The sequence below is a fragment of the Triturus cristatus genome, chromosome 12 (genome assembly GCF_964204655.1).
Source record: "Triturus cristatus chromosome 12, aTriCri1.1, whole genome shotgun sequence".
Lineage (NCBI taxonomy): Eukaryota > Metazoa > Chordata > Amphibia > Caudata > Salamandridae > Triturus > Triturus cristatus.
In genome coordinates, this window is record NC_140595.1 from 739,222,315 (window position 1) to 739,239,016 (window position 16,702).

At 46.1% G+C, this 16,702-nt stretch overlaps 1 protein-coding gene across 6 annotated transcripts in view; it reads left to right on the top strand.

Annotated features, from left to right (window-relative positions):
• The window catches only part of TAF6 (TATA-box binding protein associated factor 6), a 122,217-nt gene that overhangs the window by 75,286 nt on the left and 30,229 nt on the right, over nt 1-16,702 (top strand). For all 6 annotated transcript variants that reach the window (XM_085638622.1, XM_085638625.1, XM_085638621.1 and 3 more), the window contains exons 7-10: nt 3,834-3,976; nt 4,568-4,645; nt 8,367-8,468; nt 8,726-8,908. In XM_085638622.1, the coding sequence (XP_085494748.1) occupies nt 3,834-3,976; nt 4,568-4,645; nt 8,367-8,468; nt 8,726-8,908 (506 nt within the window). The remainder of the gene's footprint in view (nt 1-3,833; nt 3,977-4,567; nt 4,646-8,366; nt 8,469-8,725; nt 8,909-16,702) is intronic.

The window sequence follows — 16,702 nt, forward strand, 5'->3', positions numbered from 1 at the left end:
GAGTGATCTGAAGTAGGAAGCAGCCAAATTGATGAACATGTTTATTTGGCATATGTTTTATCGTGTCAAGTGTAAATGACGCAAGATATGGTGTTGATGCTTTAATGTTATGCACTACTTTAGTGTAGTGGAATAGATTTGTGGGAGCAATCAGAATTACAGACTTTAGTGAGGGTTTCAGTCTGTCTGGTAAAGTTATACCATGTGTTGGGAGTTTCTATCTTTTGCGAGTCCGCAGCCTCGTTGGACTCGTTGGCAAACGCGCCGAGATCAGGGAGACCTGTATTCCGACTAGCTTGCCGGATTTGGCCAGCATTCAGAAAAAAAACAACCGTCCTTTGCAAAAGATAAAGAAACTCCCAAAACATGGTATAACTTTACCAGACAGACTGAAACCCTTTTCGAGTTGGAAAGATCACCGGAAATAAGAAACTGCAAAGGATTGATCAAAGCCCTGAGGAAGTCGCAGGGTAATCCCATGTAACAGCGACGAAACACGTGAAGGCTAAGAAACTGACCACATATAGCACAGGACGGACATCACGTTCGGAAGAAACCGATTAAATCCTTATGGAAAAAAACCACAAGACAATCCGTATTGTGACTTATAAATACAACTATATGTACTAAGATCTCAAACGTGTGCAGAGGATTGGTATGTACAGTGAAGTGGCCTTGGGACCACGATTTTGGGGATGGGTGGTTTCCCTACCTTTTGCACCGTACCAAACTTCATGACATAATCAGATTATATGTGTGAATGACCTGAGAGCGTCAAACACCTATTATTCACCACCAACCCCATATATCTAATTAGCCCCCGGTTTACACCCCCACTTTGCACAGGAAAATTCAAAAAGGTTGGAGGTGTGCCCACTTCTGCCAACCCCACCCCTAAGTTGGTGGGGGGGGGAGTGAGGTGAAGCACAACTTTCAGTCTCTGCCATCCTGAGGGCGGGGGGGGCTCCAATCAGGGCTAGGTCTATACCTCCTCCCATGGGAGGGTGGTATAATAGATGGTGTAGCCACCCCAGGTAAAGTGCCCATTGGCCCTACCTGCTACTCCTCTAAAACGCTTCCTAAGTTTACTATTTAGGGGGCTCCCCCAGACCGGACCCTAAGATCTGCAACGACCTAACATGAAAGAAGACGCCGAAGCCAGAAGACAACTGCCTTGGCCCCAGCCCTACTGGCCTGTCCTCTGCTCCGATGAACCTACAACTTGTCTTGCCTCAGCAACCTCCAAAACCCCTGGGAGGACTCCAATCTCGCGAGGATAGTGGACCTGCCCAGAAGAAACTGAATCCAAAGACTTTGAATCCAAGCAGATCCGCGTCCCTAGCCTACTCTGCGCCCACTGCCTCAGTCTGAGTGGCTCACCTGTGCAGTGAAGTCTCCCCGGTGATCCTGACCTCATGTCCAGCATTGGCTGACCTCTCCTGCCCTCCATGATGGCGCCTGCAGTGTGAATCCAGAGGCTCCCCACGACCGCCTCCGGTAAGAAGATTCCAATGTCCAAAGGCACCCCTGCATCCGGCCTTGGTGAGCTGAACTGACGGTGCGCCTACAACCCCCAATTTACCTCTGCTGTTGTTGGTCGTCCTCCTGCAACCTCTAGTGCTACGCCTGCCGCCTCTTTGCCTTCAGGAAAATCATCATTGAAAAGCATTAGGCACCCGACGTCTAGTTTGCACCCTGCACCTGGCCACCCCTGTGCTGCTGGTGGTGTATGTTTGGTGCTGCTTTGTGGCCCTGCCTGTGCTTAACCTAACCCCCAAAACCTTGGCCCCTGCAACCGCTCTTCTTACCTGCAAGCAGTGTGGCTCCAGGCACCCCCTGTCTCCATTGGAAAGTGTTGGGTCAAACTCCGAGTTCGACCTCTGTGGTGCTGGTGGTGCAGTTGTGGTACTTACCTGACCTCTGGCCCTTGCTGGCTTTTGGCTCCGTACACTGAATTTGTAAGTTCAATACACACCTGTTTAACCGCAATATTGTTTTCCCCATAGGATAACATTGGACAATGTGAAAAAGTTTCCAAATGTCGATTTTGTTTTGGAAGTGAAAAGTATTTTTAATTAAACACGTACTTCCCTTATTACGAAGACCTGGGTCTTAAAATAAAGTACCAACTAAGTAACATTTTGTCCATTATTTTTCATATGTGTGCAATAAATGTCTTGCACTCCTCTGTGTTAGGCCGAAGGCTGCTCACCCACACTACCACTACCACTAATAAAGCACTTTGGGATTTGCATTGAGCCCTGTGCGCGCTTGGGAAACCCCTGGACTCTGGGCATGGTATTACCACATAGTGGCAATATTCTATAGAGAGCCAGCTTCCTGCATATTGCATAAAAATTTCTGTACTACTCGATTACGTATTTTGATGTTCCAGCTGAAATGGGATCTCGTCTCCCAGCTTTACCCTGTGTGTGGGAAGAGGAGCTGAACTGTGACACATTCTGCTCCTCTAGCCAATGGGAAGATGGCACTCAAGGAAGAAGGCTGGGCAAACCTAGCCCAAGCCACTTTGTTTTTGAACACTGTAAATGCCCCCTTCTTGAAAGATTCCCTATAAGGCTCCAGATGTGAAAGTAGGGCGATTGTCAAAGGAAGGAAATCTACGTTTTGCTTATATATGTCACTCACATTTAGAGAAGGTTTTCAACCGGACTTGTCTATGGTCTCACGCACTCTGCACCGATTTGTTTTAACCAGGCCGTGGATGGGTATTGTGCATTTTTTTAATTGCCTTCCCAGTAATGAAACATCGATCCTGCAATCCCTTGTCCATGTGATGGCTCTTCCAAGCAGAGCACTAAGGACTTTTGCAGTTTCTGTAGCTTTTATGCTAGGTCTGGATGATTTTATGTGACCACTTTTATCGAAAATAATACCAGAGACCATAAAGCTGCTCTAAAATTCTTATGTGCCCTGTCAGACTCTTTTCTATGTTTTAGCATTTCATTTATATGGGGTGCAGTAAATTTTAGGAAGAGTAGCTCCTTTTAGCTTATTATGGAGTACTCCACATTTAAGTAGTTTAAATTATTTATCCCTCGGGGGGGGGAGGGGGGGTTAAAATTGGAGCTCATGGCGCCCTCTAAATTTGCTGGACTTGAGCTATGTGTGATGTATGTAACTCTTGCATTGCTATACCCATCTGGAATGGCTATAGGATTGACGTATGCTCTCTATTTTATTGCCATAGATATTAGACTGACAATATGTTAATAGCCACTATTTAAGAGTGCTTATTTTATATTTTTGTTTTAATTGCTTGAATTAACTATTTTCCTGTTTTTATTATTAACACTGTATAATTGCTCTTTTATGGTCAACCTGTTTGTACCGAATAAAAATAGTTTTGAACCGAATCCTTGTCAATGCAGACCGTGAAGCCAAAGCCAGTGTCTTTAAAACAATTCAAGCACTGAATCTGGAATTATTTGGTGTTTTATGGATGTCAATAATTGATTTTCTTCCTTATTTGGAGAGAGATGTTGGGATTTTCTCCCCTCCTCTGCTTTACCACTAACAATGTCTCAAAATCTTGCAGTTGAAATAAGTTTGACTTTCGGTCTTATCTTTCACAGTAATGCCCTTATTTCCACTTCCAGCAATTAGAAATGTCCTGACTGTAACTCTAGAAATGTTGCTTCTTTGCCCTTGTAGTTCTTCTGTGTTGAATTATGCTCCTGTTCTATCTCATTATTCTGGTTCTTGTTAACATTGTTTTATTTTCTTGTGGTGCATCTTTCTTTTGTGTGAGTAGTACTTCAGAAACTGTGACTTGCTGAACTTTGGAGACTGAGATTGTGTTCTGTTCACAGGGAAGGAAAAGAAACCTCCAGTCTTGGAAGGAGGGCCTTTACGCCTCAAACCACGCAGCATTCACGAGCTGTCTGTGGAGCAACAGCTGTACTACAAGGAGATCACCGAAGCATGCGTGGGATCCTGTGAGGCCAAACGGGCTGTAAGTCTCTCCTCTCAATCTGCTTCTCTCTTTGTGGGAGGCATAGATGGGACCTTGCGTCAACCACCCCTCTCCTCTTCACAATATTGTATTCTCAGCTTCATATGTGTGATTTGTGGGCTGTCTTAACAAGACCAAGAGATGGCTACAAGAACTTTTTTTCTGAAATGTAATCTCCGTATTTCCCTATGTCCACCTTGTTCCCTCCTTTTGCTGTTTAGCCCTCTCATTGTGGTGGGTTGCTGTACCCCCGGCTTCAGCCCATATGCTTCTTTCTTTTTCTCCTATCTCTTTTCTTCAAGACTCCGCTCCTCTCTACGTTTCTGGTAGGATTTAGTTATCTAGTGCTTTCACTCCTTTCTGTTTGATGCACTCATCTGCTGCTGTAGCCTCTGTATTACAGCCGCTTTACCTTTTTTCTTTATTACTGACATTTTGTTACTCTCAGAGTTGATCCCTCCCCTTGCGCCCCACCCCGGCCTCTGTTTGTCTCGTACACCGAAGTGTGCGTTTGGAAACTCCTGAAAATGTTTCTTAATTTGTCCTTGGATGCCAGAATGTTAATTCAAAACTTAATATTCTCTCCCCCAGGAAGCACTCCAGAGTATTGCTACAGATCCTGGTCTCTACCAAATGCTACCCAGGTTCAGCACCTTCATATCTGAGGGGGTAAGAGCTGCATTACTTCTGCATTGGAGCACTAGATGAGCTTTGTTCTGAAACTGGGTCCACAGCTGTGCATGGGATTGGGACTTGTTTCATTATCTCTGTTGTGCATGAATCGGAGGGCACATATTTGCAGGTTAATGTGATGAGCAGAGGAAGAAGAGAGCTGCATTAGGGAGTGTCCTCTCGTATTAAGTTAAATGCACAGCAAGAAAGTTGCTTTGATGTTTGTTCTGCTTACATTGTAGATGTGCATTCGATGCATGTGTACTGTAGATACACATGCTTTGCATACACCTGCCATCTAGTGTTTGGTCTGGATGTTTGCAAGTTGTTTTTTGCGAAGAAGTCTTTTCCCAGTCAGGAGGTAAGGTAACTCCTCCTTTCAGTGATATTGCGCATGGGCATCAACTCCATTGTTAGATTTTCTTTCTGCCATGTGGTTCGTACATTTATTGCTGCACTGTGGTTCGGACGTGTATTGCTGCACTCTGTTTCGAAACTGTCCTTCAGGTTCCCCTAGGTGCGCAATCCACTGTACCCTCAACGGTATTGTTAGGGTACGCGTTTCCCTATTCTCCGCTTATCGAATTGATCAGGAAACTCCATCTTCGGTCAAAAACATCGTGGGTGGCCTTCGGGCCTAGCCGCGTCGGTTCAGCCTTCTGCCAATGGACAGACTCCGTTTCAATTTTGTCCACAGTTCCACTCCAAGTACCCTCGCACTGACCTACATAAAGTCTTCAACTTGTGCCTTTACCGGAGCGCTAAGAAGAAGATTGTGAGACTTGTCGGTCGTTCTAGGCTCGACGACGAGAAATTCAGCGTCCAAGCATTCCAATATACTCCGGATGTCTTTTTGGAAAAGAATCTGAACATGAAGAGGTCGAAGCAACAGCAGCGGGAAAAAACCTTCCCAATCCCAGAATCGGATTTTGAGCGGGAAATCGAGTTGGAGTCCTGACGTTCCATCGGGACAGGGTGCTGTGAGTACATTAAGCCCCTTTACCCCACAAACACTCTTAGACCAAACATAAGGCTTCACCCCCCACCTCTGCCACTGAGACAAAATTTCCGACTCCCTGCCCTCCCGGCACTGAAACAAACAGTCAAGCGTTCCGGCTCGGGATCGAGTTGATAAATTGTCTTCGGAACCGAAACCTTCCGCTCCAAAAGACCGGTCCGGTTCAGTACTGAAACCTACAACTTCGAAGGATAAAAACAGACGGGTCTGGTTCTGCACTGAAACCTTCGGCGCTGAAATTGAAATAGGGTCCTCCATAGCCTCCAGAACCGATCCTGGACCTTATGAAAGAGAAATTGGACCATAAGCAGAAAAAAATCTGATTCTGGACATATTTCGGCAAAACCACCTTCCAAAAGGAAAGTCAGTTCAGAGGACACTGGTTATAAGTTTCCTCTCAAGAAGGAGGACATGGCTACAAGTCCTATTCACCATACTCTGCAATCCCTCCACCATCTTCACCACTACCACTATTGCCAGGCTCCGATCCTCTACTCATAACACCTCAGGGGGGTTCTCCTCATACACAGCCGGACATAGGGGATGATTATGTCGCTGACAATAGTAATTTACCAGCAGATCCATGGGATGACTATAATATTGATCCACCCATGGATAACGATTCAGATTTATACCCTGCAAAGCCATCACCTCCAGATAATAATGTAGCTTATCAAGAGCTGATTTAAAGAGCAGCAGCTTATCATGGGGTTAAATTATGTAAAGAGTCTTTGGCTGAAGACTTTTTATTTGAGACACTGAGGTCTACACACAAGAAAAGATAGTCTTCCTATGTTAAAGAGCATGATCAGACATGCTGATGAAATATTTAAGGATCCTGTTCATGCATGCATTCGAACACCTAGGTTTGACAAAAATATAACCCCCCACCATCTGATCCTATTTTTATCAAAGGACAGTTGCCTTTAGACTCACTAGTAGTCTCTAATGCTTGTAAGAGAGCAAACTCACAGACCGCTGCAGGTGCTCCTCCCCCAGACAAAGAGTCTAAATTGATCAATGCATCAAGTAAAACAGTGGCTGCTCAAGCCGCTAACCACTGGCGTATTGCCAACACGCAGGGCCTACGAACTTGGTATGACCGGGCACACTGGGATGAGATAGGCCTACTTCAATACCTTCCAGAAGAGCGCAAGAAGAAACCACAAGAGTTAGATATAAGTTTGCCTTCTTGTACTAATTCTTCCATTAGATGTGCTCTGGAGGCTGCTGACACTCCAGCAAAGGTAATTAACACCAGCATTCTCCTAAGACGACACGCTTGGCATAGAATTTCAGCTTTTAAACCTCCGGTTCAGCAGTCCATTTAAAAAACCCTTTTAATGAACAAATCTCTCTGGACCGCAAGTAGATGAGGCTTTAGAAAAAAACAAAAAATGGGCACAGACGTGGCGAAGTCCATGGTACTCCCATTCGGAGTAACTACTGCTCCCAGGGTGTTCACAAAATGTCTAACAGTAGTGGCAGCTCATCTGAGAAGACCGAAGATTCAGGTCTACCAGTAGCTAGATGATTGGTTCCTCAAAGTCAGCACACACCAAAAGTGTTTACAACACTCCGACTACATTAGACCTACTCCACCATTTGGATTTTACGGTCAATACACAAAAGTCTCATCTTTAGCCTTCACAGATGCAGTCCTATCTGGGAGCGACTTTAAACACTCGCACAGCTCTAGCCTCTCCCAATGCGGTCAGAATTCGAAATATTCAAACTCCGCTACTACAGTTTCAGACCAACCAATACGTCGCTGTCAGAGCTTTCATGCAACTGTTAGGAATGATGGCATCATGCATTGCAATAGTGCCTCATGCAAGATACCCTAAAAGAATGCTTAGCACATCAGTGGAATCCGTCTCGGGGACAATTAACAGATCTGAAGTTGGTAGACAGACTCGCCCATCGCTCTCTGCAGTGGTGAATAAACAAAACTTATCAAAAGGGCTGCCCTTCATTGTCCCTGTTCCACAGATCGTGCTACAGCAGACGCATCTCTAACAGGTTGGGGTGCACATATCCACAATTTGATAATTCATGGTCAATGGGACAACAAGCACAAAAGTCTTCACATCAACTATCTAGAGCTTCTAGTTGTGTATCTAACACCGAACGCCTTTCAGTCTCGCCTAAGGCAGCAACATGGTCCACACCACACACATTTACCAAACACTATTGTGTGGATGTGTTAGCACGTCGACAAGCCAATGTAGGACAAGCAGTGCTAAAGAGACTTTTTCAAACAGCTGTAACACCTATCGGTTAGCCACCGCTTTAGAAGAATACTGCAATATAGTCTATGCAAAGCATGTGTATCTACAGCACACATGCCTCAAACGGATTGTTACTTGCCCAGTGTATCTGTTCTTGGCATGTAGAGCTGTAGATTCTCAAGTGAAAGTGACTGTTTTCTTTTTACACTATGGTAAGTTTTCTCACCGAAGAAGGGCTTGGCAGTTGATTATACCAACAAGAAATTCTGGGCTGCCAATTTTAACCTTCTTCTGATCCAGTGGATCGAAGGGTGTCTGTCTTCCTCTGATGATGTGATGGGTAGTATGTTTGTTTCTCTAAAGTATTCAAGATTACAGTTGATGCCCAAAGCACGTTATTTGTTTCTAAAGCACTTTGCTCCAGGGTGAATGTTTGTTTTTAAATGGCGGCCTTCTATTTCCATGACAGGTGCGGGTGAATGTTGTGCAGAATAACCTGGCACTACTGATCTACCTGATGAGGATGGTGAAAGCACTGATGGATAACCCCACTCTCTACCTGGAGAAGTATGTGAGTATCTGGTGACTTGTGTCAGAAGAAGTGGAGGATGGGGTTGCCACAGTTACTCAGGTGGCTGGTTGCGATTTCGATGTCTTAGCTCAAATGTGACCGCACAGTTCAAGATCTTTAGGGCAGTGTGAGTGCTGTTATATACAGCAATTTAAAGCAGTGTTTGTTTGGAGAGACAGATGCTGTTTAACAACATAAACTTGCGTTCCTGAGGTTAACATACTATTCTCTTCTTCCCTTTCTGGCACCTACCTCAGCTACATGAGTTGATCCCAGCGGTGATGACCTGTATTGTCAGTAGACAGCTCTGCCTGCGTCCAGATGTGGACAACCACTGGGCACTCCGAGACTTTGCTGCCCGACTCATCGCTCAGATCTGCAAGAATTTCAGCACTACGACTAACAACATCCAATCCCGGATCACAAAGACATTTACAAAGGTAAGATCATAACTGCACCCTCTGTCGCCAGGGTCTCACCATGGCAGAGCTCTGGCACCGGTACATTAAACCGGGTGAAAGGATAAATGAACAAAATTTATTAAGCGCGACAGCTGCTGCAAAATGAGCGCCCCGTCGCTAGATAATAGAGTAAGACAGAGAAAGGAGAGACTTAGGAATATGAGGACCGGCCCAAATTAAGTCTCTAAAGAGGTGGGTCTTCAGAAGAGTTGTAAAATAATCCTCTAAAGTTGAGCTCCTAATATGATCTGGGAGATCGTTCCAAAGTTTGGGGCTAAATGAGAAAAGGAGCGCCTTCCTGCTCTCGCTTTGTTGATCTTCGGTGTGCATAGCAAATTGTGGTTGCCTGAGTGAAGTGCTCTGCGAGGATGGTATTTTTTGATTTGATCACAGATTTACGTGGGACCTTTCATTTGGGTGGCCCTAAATGTTCTAGTCCAAGCTTCACATTTTATTCTCTGGTTAATGGGAAGCCAATGAAGAGTTTTCAAATCATTTGGTACCTATTGCCATTTTGGAATGTGCAAAACCGGTCTGGCTGCTGCGTTATGAACCCGCTGCTGTCTATTTGTCGGTGCTAGTGGGGATCCAAGAAGCAGCACGTTGGCATAATAGTCTTGATGTAATCAGTGTACAGATTACTATTTTTCTGTTGTGTTCTGGCAAGAATTTGAGTGTCTTTCGTCGAGATTTCAACAGGGAAAAGCAGACTCCTGTCTTGGCATTAACGTATGGCTTGAAGGATAGTTCATTGTCTAGTTTAACCCCCAACATTTTGGCAGTATTGGAAGGAGCCAGAGGTTGGCCCATTTCTGTAGGCCAAAGATGAGACTGGTCCGATGTGGGGGAGGAACCAAATATTAGAATCTCAGATTTTTCTGAGTTTATGCAGACACAGCGTTTATGCATCCACTCTGCCACTGCTGATGGACCGTCCTGAAAATTCTCTGAGACCATGAGACCCAAATGTTTTAAGGATAATCAAATTCTCTATCGGAGGGCAATGAGTGCATCGTCCAGCCTTCTACAAAGGGGAAAGCTGCTGCCAAGCTTTGGGTTGGAACACAAAGATAATTACATAGACCAGTATTCGACCTCTGATACTGCTGTACACTGCTTTTCTTATGGTGCATATTCTGAGAAACCACCTCCGCCGAGTTGCATCCCTAACCGTCTTTGCTGTGGTCATTGAGATGTCTTGGATAAAAATGTGTTAAAATATCTTTGAGAAGGGGCCTCTTCTAAGGCCAGAAACGATGTAGAAATATTCTAAATTCCACTGCACACACATTTGGCTGCTGTCAGATTAGTCATATAAAATGTTCTACTGATTTTTACAAAGATTTTTTTCTGTGCTTCAGCTGGTTCATGCTGTCCAGAGGGAGTTTCCACACCATCTGCTGAGTATTCAACCTTTTATCGTGTCATTAGTTGAATATGGCACGTTCATTTACGCTACTTGAAACTGTTTTTCATTTAGTAGTTTCTGAGAACTTGGATTTGTTTTTTGGAGGGGGTGGGGTGGTGCTGGTGAGGCAAAGCATTTATAGCCACAGAACCTAGTAAACAAACATAAAAAGAACAAGTCTGGCCCACTCCAGTCCAAAACAGTCTGTCCCACCCTAATCCACCCCAGTCCAATCCAAAACAAACTGCACCCATCCCAATCTGCCCCACTCAATCCAAAATAGTGCCCCATTCCAATCCAAAACAATCTGCCCCTTTCCAATGTGCCCCACTCCAATGCAAAACAATGTGCTCCACTCTAATGCAAAACAATCTGGCCCACACCAATGCAAAAATCTACCCCACTCCAGTGCAAAACGATCCACCCCACTCCATTCTTCCGCACTGCCATCTGTCCCACTCCAATCCAAAACAATCTGCTTCAATCCAAACCACCTCAATCCAACCCCCACCCCACACCAATCCAACCTACTCAATCCAATCCGGTACACTCCATTATAGTCCTCCCCACTCCAGTTATCCCAACCCACTCCAATACACCCCACTCCAATACACCCCAGCCCAGTCCACCCCACTCAATCCAGCTCACCATACTCCAATCTACCCCACTCCACCCAAATCCACCCCAATCCGAACCACCCTACTCTAATCCAGTCCACCCCAAACCAATCTAACCCACCCCACTCTAATCCACCCCAGTCCAATCCACTTCACCCCACTCGATCCACCCCACTCGATCCACTCCACTCGATCCACCCCACTCTTCTCCGCTGCGCAACTCTGCTCCGCTGCGCAACTCTGCTCCGCTGCGCAACTCTGCTCCGCTCTACTGCGCCACTTCACTCTGCTGCGCCAATCCACTCCATTGCGCCACTGAACGCTACTCCCCTCTAAGACACTCTTCATCCCCCCCCTCATTCTACAACACTCTACTCTAACAAATCCAGTCTACAACCTCCTCCCCCCCCCCCCTTCCATTCCACTCTAGGACACTCCACACCACTAACTTTTAGCCATGCTGGACAGCAGCCACGCTGGTGTACAACATGGCCAAATGACATTGCCAAAGCTAATAGCTCTTGTATAGGGAAGACCTGTTAGCTTTGCCGGTGCTTGTTTCATAATGTAAGCTTTGAAGCCAAGGTTAGTGTCCCCGAAAACGAGGGATTTCTAACAAGAGGGTGGAGAGAAGCCTTCAGGTTTTGCTGTCAAGCCGAGCTTAGTCAACATAAAGGGCCTTCGGTAACCATGACAAGCTCTATTTACGTTTGAATGCGTTTAAGATAAATGGCAGAGCTCCAGGTTCGAATTCTTCTGATCCAAGAAATCAGATGCAATTGGTCTCTTTGAGGTATTGTGGTGTTAGCTTCATGTTGAGGTTAATAGCTAGCTTGTAAGTGTGGAGCATTTGGGCTTTTCACAAATGACCTGGTGGGTGGGGATCTGGGAGAATCTAACTGAGGGAAATCCTATCTAAGAGAAAGGAAGTAACTCATTTGAGTTCAGTTTCAAAGTTGCCCAAATGTTATGGTTTTGATAGAGCAGTGCGTTCTAGGCTCCAAGTGCCACTGTTTTTGTTTATCTACAGAGAATCGTATGATGCCTGGTTAGTGGCAAGGTCACTACTGCATTGTTGTTGGACCTGATACTCGTCCGGTACCGTTTCCCTTGACTTTTTTTCTTTTTCCACCTGAGTTTTGCTGACTCTTTTGTGTGGCCTCCGGGCACTTTCCCACTGTAAATGCAGTGTGAAAGTGCATGCCCCCTTCCTACCGGTGTCGGGATGTGGGGCTGACTCAATGTTCTTTAACATGGGCCGGTCTGCCAGTGCAGGCCCACATGCATCTATGTTGTCCGTGATTGCGTATGCACCCTGCCACCGGAGGCCTGTGCATACGCACTGACACCCATATTAGTTAAACTAGTGTCCAGTCTGCTGTTGTAGACTGGTATGGGCGCACTTGCACCGCTGGTGTCCATCCTGCTATTGCAGGTCAGTGTGTGCACTAGCGCCCAAGTAGTGACGAATACCTGTGTCTTTTCACTATCTCTGAGACTTGCTCTTCTCCTAGGTTAACATGGGGAAGTGGTTGACACTACTTTAGGCTGCAATACTGAATTTCAGTGGAAGCAGACTCATGATGTTTCATATCAATGGATTTGCCAGGCCAAACCCTTTCCAGTGGTAAAGGTGGCTTTGGCATAGGAAACAGCCTTTACAACAAGGTTTTTTATCACGTTGTACCATTACCACGCATGTTTTTTACCACACATCTTTTTAGAATGTATATGCTTTTACAACGAATGCCTTTACCACACATGTAAGGTAAGTTCAGGGTACATTACATTGTGTGTGTGTGTGTGTGTGTGTGTGTGTGTGTGTGTGTGTATGTATATATATATATATATATATATATATATATATATATACACACACACACTGCGTGGTAAAGGCATTCGCTGTAAAAGAATACGCGTTCTAAACAAATGTAGGGTGAAAAATAGGTGATAAAGACATGCAGAGTATTTCCCTGCGTTGGTCTGTCATACAACCCTTTGGCATAACTCGCTTAGAAATGCAATTAATAGAATATGGGTATTTCTAGGCTCTAAGTCTTGTGCGCCGTGGTGCCTGGCTCTAGTGCTAAGGGAGCATACCTGTGCATTCCCCAGCAACAGCCATAAACCATGGTCATAACTATTGGAACCACAGACCTCTGCCATATGGGAGTCGTATGGAATAGATGGGAGATGGAGGTTTTGACACTTGGCCTCTGTGCCAGATCATGGCCCCAATAAAGATTAAGATCTAAATTTCATGACCCCATGGCAGACATACCTGCAAGTTAGGGGAAACATCTGTGGTTCAAAGGGAAGCGCCTGAATTGCCCCTAAACTTGAAAGACACACAATAGTGCCATCCTTCAGCAGGGGTGAGATACACTTGTGGGAACGCAGGTCGGGAGAACCAGACTGCATGGTGCACATTGCCAAATGACTCTGCTGAAGTTTGGCATCCCGAAGTGTTCTCTTCAGGGGCCCGTGGTGGGCCTCTTGTTCTCTCGGAAAAATCACAGATCTCCCATGAGGACCTACACCATCTACCTGACATCTAGAGAGCGGTGCCCTCTCAAGTGCCCATACTACATCTCAACGGGTAGCGCGGTGCGAGCGTGGAACTAAGACTTGTGTCTGGCACCGGATTGTCTAGTGCAGAGAACCAGAACTCTTGCCCGCATCTAAGGCTTGTGGTTCCCGTATTGCAGAAACCCTGTCACTCATAAGCATCTAGTTTGTGGTGAGTGGATTCACTGGTTGTGGGATCCAAGGTGACCCGCTTTGTTAATCTTGCCACATCTCTCTCGGGCGACACGCAGTCTGCATGCTCATTGTGTTTGTTGTCCGATTCGCAGGGCGCAGCCCTCGAAGGTGGGGGTGTACCTGTAGTAGTGCAGCATTCTACCTCATGTGGCTTTGCTGAACTTGCGCCTGTGTGTGTGAACTAAATGGTCTGGTGTAACCTTATCGTGCACCGGACATGGTGCCTCCTTTCCCGAGAGGTACGGAATTTGTAACTCATCGTGTTTGAGACCTGAAGTGTCTGGTGCTACTCATAACAATGTGCCCCAGACACGTTGCTTGGATTAGCTGGGGATGACCTTGATCATTGTGTTCCTGTTGGGGTACCTCCTTCTATCGAGAGGCTCCCATGTGTTACTCCCCGTTCGTCCGTTGTTCCATTTTTGACCCTCTCTGCAGCAGACCAACTGGCCTCTCCACACCTGGCCCATACCGAAGACATGTTGGAGCTTGGTAGTAGCGAGAGAGAGAGTGACTGGGTTAAAGGAACGCTTCCTAGACTGTTCGAAAGTGGGTCAAGAGACTACGGGACTCCATTTTGTTTTGAAACCTGTGGGTGAACTTCCAGAGTGGCTGCTAAACTCCTTTTGTTTACGTCTGCCTCTAAATTAAAACTTGCTACATATTCCCACCTGCTTCCCGAGGACCCAGACTAAGTGACTTCGGCCATGTGCAGCCTAGTGTCCAGTATATCTACTGTCCGGGGGTGTAGGACAATCTGGGTGAACTAGAAGGTGACGGGAGGCTGGGGCCACTGAGTTCGCAGAGCATGATCTATTGACCTGCTTGGTACCAGTGGCACCGCATTAGGGAGCTGAGTGCGTATGTGTGCAAAAGACTGTGCTGGATACCTGTCGCATCGTAAAGCAGTGCAGTGTAGTGTGGAGTGAGTGAGTGTGTGGGAGTACGGACCACCTGTGATTGACAGCACAGGCCGGTGGTGCCGCTTTATACATTGATTACATGTCAAAAGAGCAATACATTTGACATTGGGTTTACCCACATGGCTCCGGCTTGTGGTGCTGCTAAAAGTGTTATAGTTTTGTGCATGTGCATATTTTTGATATCGCTTTGACCCGGGGTGTACCATATAACTGTATGGGACTGTATTATCAGGATTGCCAGGGTGGGCCTGGGGTGGACAGTGTGTCTCACTACATAAGGGTGCTCTTTCTCAAAAGGGATCAGGGGGATTGGGGGTTAGATTAGGAACTGTCCCCAATGCGCATACTGTTGATATCATAACAATAAATGTGTTTTATGTCCAAACATACCTGATATTCATTTTATAAAGATTGATTGAGTTTTGTATACTATCTTTATTACATACATCCTGTGTGAAGTCTCTCTTGTGCCGATCAGTGTATTTATTGCGAGGGACTGCTTTACACATTGCCTTTGAATTAAGCCTGACTGCTCAGTTGCAAGCTACCTAAGGGTGAGCACAGGTTGTACAGCACGTGTAATTACCCACCCTAGACGAGAGCGGTAAGTTCTGCCTGGCTGGGGGCATCCCTGTAGCCAACCAGAAAGTGTTGGTTCCAACAAATATCTAATCCAGATAGCTAGGTTTAAAGTAGCTTATGCCGATATAGGTGTTCGTGGAGTCAGATTGTAACACCTCTCGTATTTTTCCTGGGAAGGTTGTGTTAAAGAATGGAGATAACCTGTTCGAGGCATGTGTGCTGTAGACACACATGCTTTGCATACTCCTGCTATCTAGTGTTGGGTCCGGATGTTTGCAAGTTTTTCTTTTTCTTTGAAGATGTCTTTTGCTAGTCACGAGATAAGGTGACTCCTCCTTTCGGTGATAGTGCGCATGGTCATCGACTCCATTGTTAGATTGTTTTTTTCCGCCATCTGGTTTGGACGTGTATTGCTGCACTCCGGATCAAAACCATTCTTCGGGTTCCCCTCGACACGCAATCCGCTCTACCCTCGACCGTATTGTTTCATATGCGTTTCCCACTTATCCGCGTATTGTTTCGATCAACGGAATCTACTTTTCGATCCTAAAGCTTTGTATATGGCCTTCGGGCCTAACCGCGTCGGTTCAGATCTCCGTCGACGGAAAGAACGCCGTTCAAATTCTGACCTCAATGCCATGTGAAGTATCCGCGCACTGACTTGCACAAGGTGTGTAACTTGTGCTTGTCTCTGGAGCACAAGGAGGAAGACTGCGACACTTGCAGATCGTTTCGATCAAAGAAAACTCTTCGCTTTTGTCAGGCTTGACATCTGGAGCTGCAGGGTCAGAGCATCGAAGACACGCTGGAAATCTTCAGTGAAGATTCCGGTCAAGAAGATGTTGAGGCATCAGCGGCAGAGGAGGAAGAAGCATTCTCCGTGCAGGACTCCGACTCGGAGCTTGAGATAGACCTCAACACCGAAGAACTGCTGCAGTGACAAGGTGGCGGGAGTACGGAAGATCTCTTGCCTCTCCAAAGCACTCACAAAAAGCACAGGGCTTCGCACCACCTCTGCCTTCTGGCCAAGGTCTGCACTGAGACTATTTCTGATGACCAGCCTCCAGACCCGGCTCTGAAACAGCCAGTCACGACTTTGTCTCGGTACCGAGTCGGCAAAGATCCTCGTCTGAACTGAAGCCCTCCGGTTCCACACACACATCCGTCTCAGAGCCGAAATCCTCGATGCCGAAAGTCAAGCTGCCTTTGGAGCCAAAATCGTCCTTACCCATAGGCCAGCCCACGTCGGCACCCAAGCAAAAGAGACTGTATATTAACCCTGAAACTGGTCATATTCATACCAAACTGCCTCAGAAACGCAAGCTTTCTGATGAGGACACACTTACAAGATTCCTTTAAAGAAAGTCTGTTGCTACCAGTCCTTTTCATCCACCACCATCATCCCCCTCCACCACCTCATTCTCCACCTTCAAATCCTTTGCAAATTATACCTGAGGATTCTCCACAATCTCACCATGAT